Raw genomic sequence first — 14,339 nt, 5'->3', positions numbered from 1 at the left:
TTGATGACTGCGTGAGAGAATCTTGGGTTCGCTTCCCTGTGAAAATGCTCATTCATGCGATGAATGGAACCCTCTTGCAACTGGCGAAGGAGGGGAGAATGCCACTAACTTGTATGCAGCGATTAGAGATAATCTGACACTAAGGCGGGAGAGTTAAAACTTAAATGGGAAATGGATATTGGGGAACAGTTCTCAGACAGTGAGTGGAATAGGGTACTCGAACATACGAAGGTGTCCAGGTCTGTTCGATTTCAATGGATATAATTTAAAGCAGTGCAGAGAGCATACATTACTCCAGTTAGATTGGTTAAAATCGTTGTGGGGCCGGCCTAAATTGTTGGAGATGTGTGAAAAATATTCAGACTTTCTTTTACACATGTGGTGGGGTTGTGACCGGGTGGTGGACTTTTGGGAAGTTCCGAATTATTTAGATTGTTGGCTGTAAGAATCCAACTCACGGTTAAAAAGTGCTAAAACTCAGAGGGCAGATGGGGTAAACTGGTGAACAAAGCTGCGGCTTTGGGGCTACTGCTGGCTAAGCAGGTGATTGCAATGGCATGGAAGGTGCAAGGTGGACCCAGAATAGGGGACTGGCGCAGGGCACTGCACAAATGAGTTAGGACCAAAATGGATTTGAGTGATCGAATGATGTCAGTGGGAGGCACTGAGTCCAGATATACAGTATGGTACGAGATCTGAGACAAGCTGGAGGTAGGCTTGGATCTACCACCAGCCTAGGTTGCCAAGCGGGACAAAATGATGTTATAGATCATTGACCAAGCGGGAGTGGGGGATGCATGCAAGGTGGTTACCGGTATTTGCTTGTGGATGAGGGATGTTCTTTTTGTTGTAGCTGGAAAAGATGTAAGAGGCCACAGAGTTATCACAAGCTATGTTACTTTACTCAGTTGTCGAATGTGTGACAAGTGTTTAAGAAAATTAAAAATATAGTGTTTTAAAAAAAGTCCAAAAAAAAGGAGACCCCATTCTGCACAGTGTTGGGAAGGACACTCACCATTCCCATCGCCCTCACAGGAAAAAACAAACAACTTGAAATGGAAATTAAAAAAAGAGACAGAATCCAGAAATAAGTCACATACTACAGTAAAAAGTGGTAGAGGAAGTGAGAAAAACTTACTATTGAGGAATAATAAAAGGAGCGCACAAGCCACAGCATAGTGACAACTGAGAGGAATAAAATAGTTATGCTTAGAAATTAAAGGAAAGGTAAAATGGCAAAGGTGACAAATGGTAGGAAAAGTGGAGCAGAAATTAAGAGAAAAAACAGTAAAGGAGAGAGACACATTTTGACAGTGAAAAATGCAGTGAACAATGCCAAATTTGGGGTTTTCAATGAAGGAGAGTTGACACTCATCACCTAACTGTATGTAAAAAAGATATTACAATTACCTCGGGAATTCTGAGACCTTACAAAGGCACTTGGCCTGTGTCCTAGTGGCGCAATATGACACAGAACCTCGAGGTGACTTGTAACATCCTAATGATACACACACACACACACACACACACACACACACACTCTCTCTCTCTCTCTCTCTCTCTCTCTCTCTCTCTCTCTCTCTCTCTCTCTCTCTCTCTCTGATGAAGCCTGAGCAGGGTGAAATGCGTTGTTTTTTCTGTCCATGTTGTTCACTATGGAACAAATAAAGAAGAAGATGAATTACATCTGAAGGGGTCGGAGGGATTACTTAATTCCTGGTGTGAGTGCTGCCGTTAATCGGCAGAGGGGGCATCCCTACTGCCAAATTCTTCATATATATATATGCATATATATATATATATATATATATATTTCTGAGGCTTGTGGAATCTGCTTAGATCACATGCTATGCACAGGCCGACATCTAGTGGAAGCTGCAGAGTATTACAGTTGTTGTTTTCGAAATTCAAAAAGGGACGCCGACAAGGCATGCCAGTAATACTATCCCTAGTGTGATGTCCACTGTACCCCTGGTCCTTCATGCGTCGAGGTGCCTCATATTGTTTTCTTCCGCCATCATCACCCGACGCTATAACGCAGAGTTCTGTTTCGGCTAACGCCATTAATTAAATAACGTTATTAGAGCTAGTTACTCTTTCTGTCCTTTATATTTCCGACCTTCAACGATCATCTTCGATGGTGGTGCTAAGGATGAACATCGGCGAACAAACAATTTGACTCAACGACCCCCCTTCAGACTTGGAAGGACAAACGCGGCCTCTGCCCAGACAGTAGGGAGAGTGGGGGGGGGGGGGGTGGACATTTCTTAGGCTTCTAAGAGAATGCATATTCCCCTTTCCCCTCTCTATTTTCGCCTAGCTGCCCTTCCATCCAATTATAGAAAACATACCATATAAATTCTGCCTCAGTTGCAACAAAAAATTCCTCTGGAAGAACAAGCACCAGGTAGAGCTTGTCAGCTCTTCAAACCAAAGACCCTAAAGGACTGAAAGACCAAACTTTGGGCCCACCACGCCATGCAGGCCGAGGCCACCATGGACGTGGAGGGTGCATCCAACAGGGACGACACCCGCCAGCAGTAATACACACAAGTCAGCCAACACAAAGTACATACCCCAAGGCTGTAAGTCGACAACAACATCGTCTACACAGCCGCACACAGTGTCGAGGGGTAGATCCACTAGTTCCCTGTCCTCTGGGCACTCGAGATCACGATCACCACATGGCAGGCCCCCAAAGTCGTGAAACAAAGGTGATGCAGACGCTGAGTCCAATACAGCAGTCGAAAGCCGAGTGGCGGAAGATGTAGCTTTGGACCTCCCATCCACCGAAATTCGACATTCCTCATTAATGTAAAAATCGGTAAAAAGCACCAAGACTTCGAAAATAGCACATCTGTTGTAAAAGCATGTCCCAGAGACTCTCCTTAAAGGGGAAACTTTGAAAAAACACTCTTCAAAAAGTCACCATTCCCATAGGGAGAAAGTGAGTACATCACAAAAGGAGAAATAAAGTGTTTCCCAAGGGGACGATACTATAGCAGCAGCCATGAAAAACAAGGGGCAGCCTACTCCAATAATACCACTCACTCCTGTGACTATACCAAGTTCCTCTCAATGGTCCTCTGAAGACATTGATAGAGTGATGAGACGCATGTCCTTTATGGTGGCCTTTTTTGAGAAAAATCCCCAGGCTATGTAAAGCTTACAAAACACGCCACGCATTAGTGTGTCACAACTTCTCAACCACCAACAAAGAGGCCATGTCCAGACACCCTTCTATTTACCCTCAACAAGACCCAGTCCAAATTGATCTATATGATCCAAATACAGACTGAGGAGCTTGATACAATAGGGGAGGTGGATCAATACGATGATGAGGATGAACAAGACGTTTATACCTTACCCTCTCCTGATCACATAAACCCACCAGTGGCAGACTCACCAGTGGACAACCAGCTTTAATTTAATGATATGCTCATAAAAGCAGCTGAGCATTGGTGGCAGCGCAGTGTACCCCTACCTGGACGACTGGATGATTACAGGGGAGTCACCCCAAATTTGCAGGCAAAATGCACAAAGGGTTGCTCAATAAACGAGAACAAATCAAGCCTTGTTCCAAACAAGACCAAACAATTCCTAGGAGCTGACATGAACACGGAAGAAGGGCTAGGCTTTCCATCAAAGGAAACAATCCAAAACATGCTACTGCAAATACCTCACTATCAAGCCGGCCACCAGATAAGCGTACGCAAAGCTATGCGTTTGCCGGCATGATGGCATCTTGCATTTACCTGGTCCCACTCGCACTTTTGTGCATGCGCCCGATGAAGGAGGGGTTGGCGAAACAGTGGTCTCAGGCAAGCGGTCAGTGGGACGATCTAGTGGTAGTAGAAGCTCTTCGCTGGTGGACTAAGGAGAATCTGTTAAAGGGAAAACCCTCCCACGATTCGGCAGTGCAAGCAATAGTTACAACAGACGCCCCACTCTCTGGATGGGGTGTACATCACCTTCATCTCACAGTAGATGGTCTGTGGACTCACATCACTGCACAGAACCATATCAACCTGCTGGAACTTCTAGCTGTAGCCAAAGCGCTTCAAGCATTCAAAGCACAGCTGACAAATCAGTCGGTACAGATCCTAACCGACAATACCACTGCAATGTTCTACATCAACAAGCAGCGGGGCACACATTCTCCAAATCTGTCCAAGCTAGCACAGAAAATATGGAAATGGGCACTCAGACGGGGGATGTTCCTAACTTCCCAACACCTTCCAGGGGAACTCAACACCCTAGCAGACTCGCTAAGCAGAGGTCCCCTACCAGAAGATCACGAATGTCGACTTGACACAAGTGCTGTAGATCACATTTTCTCACAGTGGGGTTACCCCACACTAGACTTGTTTGCTACAAGAGAAAACAAGCAATGCCCAGACTTCGCATCCAGGTTTCCCCCAACCAGACTCCAAGGGGAACGCCCTATGGATGAGTTGGTCAGGGAAATTTGCCTAAGATTTCCCCCCCCCCAACTCCACTAATGAACAGGCTGGTGAACAAGATTCACAGAGAACATAAGACGCTCATCCTAGTTGCTCCCATGTAGGCAAGACAACCATGGTATCCACATCTGCGCAAACTGGCAATGTGCGATCCCATCAAACTCCTGTGCCAGACCAATTTGCTCACCACCACGGGGGAATAACATTACACCCTCAACCTTACTCAATGAACTTAGCAGAATGGCTCCTGAGGTAATAGAGTTTGGACATCTAAATCGACCACAAAGGTGTATGGATATCCTGAGAGGGGCACGTAAACCAAACACCTGACACTGTTATTTTGACAAGTGGAGGAGATTTGTAATTTGGTGCCCGTCTAAACAAATAAACCCCATAGAATGTACTCCATCCCACATTCTTCAGAACATGCTCCACTTGCTAGACTCAGGGTTAGTCTTTAACTCTATAAGGGTCCACTTGGCGGCTTCATCAGCTTACACCACCTCTCACAATAAGGTATCATGGTGGAAGGTTCCCGTCATTAAGGCATTTATGGAGGGAGTATAGAGACTCCACCCTCCTATTTCAAACCCACCGCCAGGCTGGGATCGCAATGTAGTACTTGCAAAGCTCATGGGACCCCCCTATGCATGAGTCAAGTCTTAAACACCTCACATATAAGACTGCCTTCTTGGTGGCTATTACATCCATAAGAAGAGTCAGTGAACTTCAAGCATTGTCAGCGCAAGACCCATTCCTTGTCATCCACAAGGTCAAATAGGTTTCACGAACACACCCTAGGTTTTCACCTAAATTAATTTCCAAATTTAACGAAAACCAATCCATTGAACTACCAGCCTTCTTTCGGAACCCAACAAGGTCAGCTGAGAGAAAAATCCACTCACTAGATGTAAGGAGGGCGATCCTATACTATGTAAAGAAGACCATACAGCTCAGGAAAACAGACCAACTGTTTGTCTCTGAAGCACCAGGCAGAGAAGGAGACCGCCTTTCCAAGAATGCCATCTCCAGATGGATAGTCAAATGCATACAGCTCTGTTACTCTTTATCAAGCAAAACACTGCCTTCCACACCAAGAGCTCACTCCACAAGGGGTACAGGCGTTACTTTGGCCTTTATCGCAAATGTCCCGCTGGACACCATTTGCAAAGCTACTACATGGAGCTCAGTACACACTTTCACTCAGCACTACTGCATTAACACCAATTCTAAAGCAGATGCACAGGTGGGACAAGCAGTTCTAAAACATATTTGCCGCTGGACCTTCTAACAACCCGCCACCTTCTCCTAACACTACTCGCTAATCTATGCATAGCATTTGATCTAAGCAGATTCCACAAGCCTCAGAAGGGATACATTAATCACTGTAATAGTATTTCTGAGGTATTACCCAAATTGTTCTAACACAATTGTTCGAATTACCTAATTGACCGAAAGTCAAGGGTCCGAATTGGCCTGTGCACAATTGACTGCATATATATATATATATATATATATATATATATATATATATATATATATATATATATATATATATATATAAATAATGGAGGGTTGAGGGGGGGGGTTTCCCCCCGCATATATGTAACAATTGACCTTCACAATTTGGTCAATTGTGCAGAGGTCAATTGTAATTCGAACAATTGTAGTTCGAACAATTCATATACAACCATTTCTGATGCTTGTATCTGCTTCACATGTGCCCACCCTTCCTCCCCTTGGAGTAGAAGGTGCATAGATGTTTATATGAGCTTTGTCTGATACATTTCTGCTTTAATACACCTGTATTCACGCCACATTTCATGCTACCTCATGTCAGAAACAAAACAATCTGAGGGACCTCGACGTGTGAAGACCATGGGTACAGTGGACGTCACACTAGGGATAGTATTACTGGCACGCCCCGTCGACGTCCCTTTTCAAATTTTGAAAACAACAACTATAATACTCTGCAGCTCCCACTAGATGTCAGCCTATGCATAGCATGTGAATCAAATCAGATACAACCATCAGAAATACGATTACGGCGAGTAATGCATATATATATTTATGTATATATATATATATGTTCTCTCAGAAATTGAACTGCTCGAGAAAGTTGCATAAGGCCTAGCCTGTGCTAGAACTTGTGAAACATAGATTCCATGCCTGTTAAGCATAAGGTACATGTCCCTTCCATGATTGTCAGTCTTCCCATCCTTTGCAACACGTTGCCAACAATTCTTTCCTCAACCTTGCCTTCCCTCTCTGAGTGCACGTGTCTGTCAATTGTAGACATAGATGAGGAAATCCAACGCACATTATTGTAGGGTTCTAACGGACAAAGAAATGGATTGACGCGGATGGGCTAGTGGTAGAAGGCCAGCGGAAAAATTACCAGTCGTGGCATTCCTGTTTTTTTTTTATAGAATGGGGTCCTCTGTACCCTTTTAGCCATCCTACCCCCCAACATACATACCCTTACCTTTTGTCCCAGAGTATCTGGGTTAAATGTAATTGCCACTGCAAGCGTTTTTACCATCGGCATGGTGGCATGGTTATGCCGGCGTATACACTTAGTGTGCACATAAATACCCTAGAAAGCTCCGCGTGATGTTCTTGTGCATGTTTCTCCTTCGTCAGCCATTATTTATGTGTAATGTTACCAGGTACTGCCTTCCTCTGTTAGTTACTACCCCCTCGTTGATATGGTGTTGGGATTCTGAAACGTTTTCTCTCTCCCTATGATGATGTGCATGACAGACTCTTTCCAACGCATCATCATTGTGCTGCTTCGTGTATTACTGCTGCCTTGTTGTAACTTTGTTGCGTCTGTGATGTGGTTGTTGTGTCCTCCAGTGTCTGAAGATAGCCCCACATGCAATCAGCCGACAGCCTTATCTCACCAAGATCCTTCAGTTAAGCCAACCCTGCTACTGCCCCCAAAAAAATCTCCTGCTTTTCCTGCAGACCACGAGGACACCCCCGTGAAACAACTGTGCCTCCACAAGCAGCCCCCTGCCCTGCCTCCAAAACCCCTCTCCAGGGTTACCAACCATTTGTCTGGTGAGTATGAACTGTACCCTCTATACCGCTCTTTCTCAATTTGAGGTGGTTTGTTGCACGTCTCAGTTGTTGCCTTCTCCACAGTAGGACCATAAGCTGAGTAGATGTTATGTGTACATTCATGAGCATGTAAACCAATCTGTGTGCATACATTATACATGTTTGTAACAGAATCTACTTGTTGATCGTGAGATCCACTCACTGTTGGCCGTGTTTAATATGAGCCCATTAGTTAAAGTGTATCCTTGGATAAACTGGCACACACGTTAATTCATCTTTCTCCTACCATCTGTGCCTGGTCAGCTGCCCTGAATACCTACATTTCCAATTATTCAAAACATAAAAATGCTCCTCAAATTGCCTCCTCTGACTGATGCAAGCCAGGTTTTTCTTTGCACAACAATGCAGATTTTCCATGCAGTCATATAGGAAAATCTTGATGCGGAGGTGAGGGCTATGCTGTGCATTCCATAATGCAAACTGATAATATCATTAAATAAAAACAGTTTAAAACAAAATCTACTTATCCCAAATATCCTTGGGGAAGAGAGGGTTATTTCCATGACTCAGTTAGTGAGTTTCAGATCACCTTGTCTTATAAATCCCGGGACCTAATCTTGCTTTTCCTCTTTCTTCAATACACCTGGGCCCAGTGATCACAAATGCGTGAGATCCTTATGCCTAGCTAGCCTCCACGCCGACAGAATAAGCAACAAAACTAACTGAGAGGTAGCCGTATTATACCAGTTGCTACTCCTCTCATCAGACATTAGGCGTGTGCACAGTTGTACATTTAGTAATCTCGAGTGTAGAATTCAGAGATGCTACTTAAGAGTACCCTGGTGAAGTGGAAAAAGTGGCGGTAACTGACTTTCACTATGCTGGAATATTCTGAGTTTGGAGATGATGTTGTGAGAACACCAGTACATCGATGGAGGTTTTTCCACCAATATACCTTGAATAAATCGAATAGTTATCACAAGTAGAATCACTGCAGGTAATTATTCTTCCAAAATCCCAGTGCAGTTATATGGGACTCAAAAATGTGCAATATTGGTAAATGTCTGCCAATCTTTTTGATGGCGCATGTGCCATCAAAAAGATTGGTGATGACAGTATTTAAGTTTGGCAGTATATTCTCAGGAATAGGTATTTCTGAAAAGCAAAACCCCACTTTGAATACAACACATTTGTCATTGGCCACTTCCTTTACTTTACTTTACTTTACTTTACTTTACTTTACTTTACTTTATTAAGTTGTAGAAACAGGCCCGTAGGCATAAGAGCGCTGACAAAACATACACCACAAAAAACATAAACCTAGCCAGTAACCAGGAGCTGGGGGAACATAAATTCAAGGGATCAATGAAACAGGAGTGTCTTCAGTCCACGTTTAAATTTTTCAAGCAATGGACATGTCCTTAAGTCTGGTGGAAGAGCATTCCAGCTTTTTGGTGCTGCATGAAGAAAAGATCCCTGGATGACCCAGTTGATGTTGGCTCTGGGGATATGAAGGAGGGCCAGGTTGTTTGACCTCAACACTCTACATGCAGGCAGCCAGGAGAGACCATTGAATAGATAACCAGGGCTAGCACCATAGAGACACTTATGTGTAATACACAGGAGTCTGAAAGTAATTCTACTAGAATTAGGCAGCCAGTGTAAGGCCCTCATAGCTTCTGAGACATAATCTTTTTTTGCAAAAGCCTTCAACTGCCCTAGCTACATTGTTCTGGACTATTTGTAGTCACACAATTCCACCTCTGCTAATCCCCTGCAAGAGGCTGGCCCAATAATCCAATTTTCCACCAATTATAGCTCGTGCAACCGTAGCACAACTATCATGAGTCTGAAAATGTCTCAACTGGGCAAGCAATTTCATATAGTATGAGGTTGGTGACACAAGGCTACTCACATGCGCTCTCATGCTTTGTTGCAGTTTATTAGGCAGGCACACTGTCTCAGTGACTCCCCCCCAAGCAAGGTAATGTACAATAAAGCCCTTTACAGATTCTTATTTGGTGAGGCTTCCAAACCGTCCCGCTCCCACCCCAACAAATACCCTGTGTCACTAATGGACTAGAAACCAGGCCGGTGTATAGTAAGAATATATATGTATATTTATTTATTTAAGGTTTGACAAAGAAGATTAGGTGCCAATATGAACCACCAATGCAGTGGAAACACCCAATATCACAGCAATAACTTTGTTATTTAAACAACACAGATACAATTTTGCAGCATGCAGTCACAACTTAGAACAACATTATTTTCAATTTTACAAATAGAAAACATTCACAATACAGTGGAAAAATAGTTTTGCAACAGATATTCAAAGGACAGGCAGTGCTTTGGGATTCCGGTTTGGTAGGCAAGAAAAGAGGTTTCGGAAAACAGTCAGTTATGGGCTGTACTGGCTCTAACACACCAGCCATGAACTTTGTTAGTTTTGAATTCTAACAACACTCATCCCATGATTTTCTATATGGGAATTAATTGATTTACTTTAATCAAATGTGCTAAGGGTCTACACAGTCTCTCCCCCTTCTCCCACAATTTAATGCAAAGGATTAAGGCAGGCAGTTCCAAACACAATTCAATTTCAACAGAGAGGGTGGTTTTCTATGGGGAAATAATTTGAGCGAGATTTAATAAATTGTGCGAAGGGCCTACCCAGTCCCCCCCCTTTACCCATTAATGGAAAGGGATACAGGCAGATGGCTCCCCCACACAATTGATGGCTTTGGGATATCTACTTACTTGCCCAGGAGGCCAGCCAGAATTTTAGGACCCTCTTTTGGTAGGCAGCTCACACCAGGCTTCTCCCACAGCGAGGTGCCTCCAGATAGGCCTCTCTCAGATAGGGCTACCAGGTTTCCAGACAAGGTTTACCTTGATGGTCTTGGTAGCTCTCCTTGCCTCTCTGCTAGTTGTTCCTTGCTAGAGTCCAGCAGTAGACTACCTTTATGAATCGAGTGGAAAAGCCCTGTTCTGATGGAAACATACACCCTTATAGTGCTGATGACACTCCGACATGGACATAATTCCCACAGTAAGGATTGGCTAGCAATCTCCCTTCACCTCCCACCAAGACGCCCACTGGCTGCTGATGGGACGAGAAGTTGGGAGATATGTATGATGTAGGCTAAAGGAGTAGAAAGATCTGTCATCCCAAAGTGACATGTGGGATTTACATTTTGTGTTCTGAAAAATCTCACAATGTGGCAACCCCCTTAATCCTTCAGATAACCACATGAATATATGTATTTTTGAGTTCTACATTTTATGGGGAGTCGGACAATACTAATCTTCATTCGGCACATCCTTCCTGTGTGGAGCTACCATTTTTCACGATTTACAACTATGCCAAAATAGTAACAACTCTGGCACTACATACTTCCAACATTAATTTCACTGTCTATTAATCTATCACTATTTCCAAAAATTGTGTTTTTACATTGTCCCAACTGGCTCTTAATCCCCTTTAAAATGAACCCAGGGTGGGCTCAATAGGACACACAATGTCCTTTTTATTTAGGAAAATGTGTTCAATGTTTAATCAATGGCACTGCATGCTATGAGTGGTAGTTTAATTTCTACTTAAAGCCTGTGACCAGCTACTTGCTCGGGCCAGTGTTCATCCTACCCTTCTTCTGCTGCGCTTCATATGATATGATATGATATGGCATTTATAACGCGCCTATACACAAGTGTTTCAAGGTCTTTGTTCAGAGCTAATGCACTTTTTATGTGAAACCTGGCCTTGAAGATCATTTCTGTTGGTCATGTTATCTTTAAGTCCCATACTCTCAATCTACTTCTTTGTTTATGTTGGCATTTACATTGACAACCAGACCAGTTGCCGTGGCCAAAGGTCTTGAGTACAGATTTTCAAAGGATCTTTGTTCAGAGCTAATGCACGTTTTATGTGAAACCTGACCTTAAAGGTCATTTCTGTTTGTCATGTTATCTGTAGGTCCCATACTTTCAATCTACTTCTTTGTATATCTTATCATTTAAATTGACAACCAGACCTGTTTCTTTGGTGGGCCCAGCCCCAAAGGTCTTGGGTCAAAGTTTCAGGTCAGAGAGAAAAGCAAGTTGCAGGTCACAATTCTGAAAGGCTAGCATATTGCATTTACCCACTGTGTACCTGTAACTTTCAATACTGCCCCGGGGCCTGTTGTTCACAGTGCAGTCTTTCTTTATATACTGTACAAACAGAAATAAGTTAACTCTTGATATTCTTCACAAAGAGGCCACAGTTACATAGGAAACCAGTGATCATTTAAGCTAAGAAAATGAAATAGGACTTTCCTTATACATGTTGTTATTTCATGTGCTGAAATTGTCTCCTTACTCCTCATGAAGGCAATTTGTCATTTGACATTACTTTTCAATGGTAAGGCATCATTCCTCCTTTTTAGCTTCCAGATGCACAGTTTTTGAACTGTATTGTTTTTTTCTTTCCATGTGCACTGTTGCAGTTTTGAATCTGTCAATGTGGGCCTTTACACAAAGTCAGCATCTGCAATGTGCCATGCACTTGGAATCCATCGGCCTCAGTTAACAATATTCCAGTTCTAAATCTCACTCTTTCTCCAGCTGAATGGCTATGCATTCTAACAAAATGGAGGGAGGCCCATTCTCGCTCATTCCCTAGGCCTCATGTTGAAATCACTGTTTTGTACTGGCTTTTATATTTCGATGGAACTCCACACTGAGCCAGCTTCACTTCTCACAAGGGGGCCTAGCATGACCTCTCCGTCTGTGTCTCTCTGGGGCTGTCTTTTTATCCCACACATCACCGAACATACACAGACTATAACCAAAATCCAATGTCCAGGCAATATTGCCAAAAGCTGTTCACTAAATCTACGGGAAGCTGTGATTTATGTGTCAAACTGCTGATATGTAGTCTATTGTTAGGAGTGTAAAAAACACTTCTATGTCCTTCCCCAATGATTGGACTTACAATGAAAAGTTTCAAGCGGTTGATCTGTAGCTCTAGTAGATCCAGTTCCTTTGGCAACCACTTCCCTCTATTGACGATGTCTAGCAGTAGAATTGACTGTGTCTAAACCCCATAACATAGGTGATCCAGTGAATCTAGAAGGGTTGCTTCCTACAAGTCTTGCAAGACCACAATAGCTGGGAAATGTAGCAATTGGTATTGAACTTGATGCCAGCAGTGAAAAAAGAGGGAAGGTTCGGTGCAGGGACTAATGGGACATGGATAAACAGACTCATGACAGACATATGATGTACTTTCACTTTCCAAAAGTTGATCAGTGGAAGATATATATGTTATAAAAACTATTTAATGCAAGCTTTGGCAGTAAAAAAGTGAAGAATAGTTATAGCCCTTGACCTTAAACTACACTTGCACATCCCCTCAAGGGAAATTGGATGCTCTACCCATTACATCTAGGCAGGAAAGTTTGCATGTAGGTGTTTCTCCCTTCATTGGGTCAGAGGTTCTGGAGAATATTAACATATGCCATAGATACCATCGGAACTGTTAATGTTCAACAAACCCTTGATCTTCTTAAGGGATCCACCACAGTCCTACCCGCAAGATCATACCTTAGTAGTCATCAGCTCCTCACCCATTTCCCCAGTGGCAATACACTGTGTAACAACAGCCTTCCCTGTTTATAGTCCTTCTGTCTCCATGTCCAGACTCGTTCAAGAACAAAAATGACTAAGGTTTTTATTCGTACCTCCTTTTACCAGTGCACTGATACCAGTAGCAAATATGATTGCCCTCTAACGAGACAGCTAAACTTAACTGATACCCTCCAGCGGGTATGGCTGTCTTCTAACAAAACACCTAACATAAACTGATGCTCACTACCAAGTCCGTCTGCACTGTAAAAAAGCACCTAAAATACACAGATTGTGACCAGCAGGTGTGGTTGCACTCTAGCAAAATACCTTAAATAAAGTGATACCCTCCAGCGGTGCAGTTGTTCTCTAACAAAGCACCTCCAATTAACTGATACCCAATAATGGGGGTGGTTGCACTCTAACAAAACACTTAAGATACACTGTTACCTACTATTGGGTGTGGTTGCGCTCTGACAAAGCACCTCAAACTCTAACGAAAGAGCTGAAAATCAATCAATCGCTTTATTTATGTATAATTCCATAAAAGCACAACATAATCAAAAACATAGATGGTTAACATATAAAAAGCACAATCTAAAATCCAGTTCATCACAAAACACATCATCAATAATATAAATGACACATAGCACGTTAATGGGGCATAGTACAAAATCTAAGGGCCTGATATCAAATTATTTTTCTGGAAAATACGAAAGCACTTTAGATAGTCTCTTCCAAGCTCTAGATCGTAAACTCAATAATGAAAAAACCCTAGCTGTAATTGCCGGTGCTTTAAAGAAATCCAATGCTCCTATCAATCTTCTAACCTTGTAGTTTTTCAGCATTGACTGCAACCATTTCCGTCTAAAGTTAGAATATTGCACTCAAAGAAAAAGAAAATGGGATTCATCTTCTGTTGCAAATCTGCACATTGTCCAGGCTAGCACTTTTCATCCTGTCCGTAGGCCGACAAAGGAATCGACTGGAAGGATGCCTACATGGAATTTAACAAATAAATTGCTCTCTCTTTGGTTTTTTGACTAAAAAAGAAATGGTTCTAGCCCAAAATGAATCTTGGTTCTAAGATATTTTGTAAAGCTAGATGTACAATTTTCCCTCCTCAGAAAGTCTGGTAGGACCCAGTCCCAAAAACACTTCCTTCAATCATTTTGGGTTCCTTCCACTCATCATCAAGACCAA

General features: G+C 42.8%; 1 protein-coding gene across 6 annotated transcripts in view; it reads left to right on the top strand.

Moving 5' to 3' along the window:
• The window catches only part of PHACTR1 (phosphatase and actin regulator 1), a 1,343,031-nt gene that overhangs the window by 1,107,643 nt on the left and 221,049 nt on the right, over positions 1-14,339 (top strand). For 3 of the 6 annotated variants that reach the window (XM_069620495.1, XM_069620496.1, XM_069620494.1), the window contains one exon: positions 7,323-7,529. The exons of 2 other annotated variants lie outside the window; for them this stretch is intronic. In XM_069620495.1, the coding sequence (XP_069476596.1) occupies positions 7,323-7,529 (207 nt within the window). The remainder of the gene's footprint in view (positions 1-7,322; positions 7,530-14,339) is intronic. One more of the 6 variants, XM_069620497.1, reaches the window with a different exon arrangement.

The sequence above is a fragment of the Ambystoma mexicanum genome, chromosome 5q (genome assembly GCF_040938575.1).
Source record: "Ambystoma mexicanum isolate Mex_15411 chromosome 5q, UKY_AmexF1_1, whole genome shotgun sequence".
Taxonomy (NCBI): domain Eukaryota; kingdom Metazoa; phylum Chordata; class Amphibia; order Caudata; family Ambystomatidae; genus Ambystoma; species Ambystoma mexicanum.
This window is presented reverse-complemented; position numbering and strand designations above follow the sequence as displayed.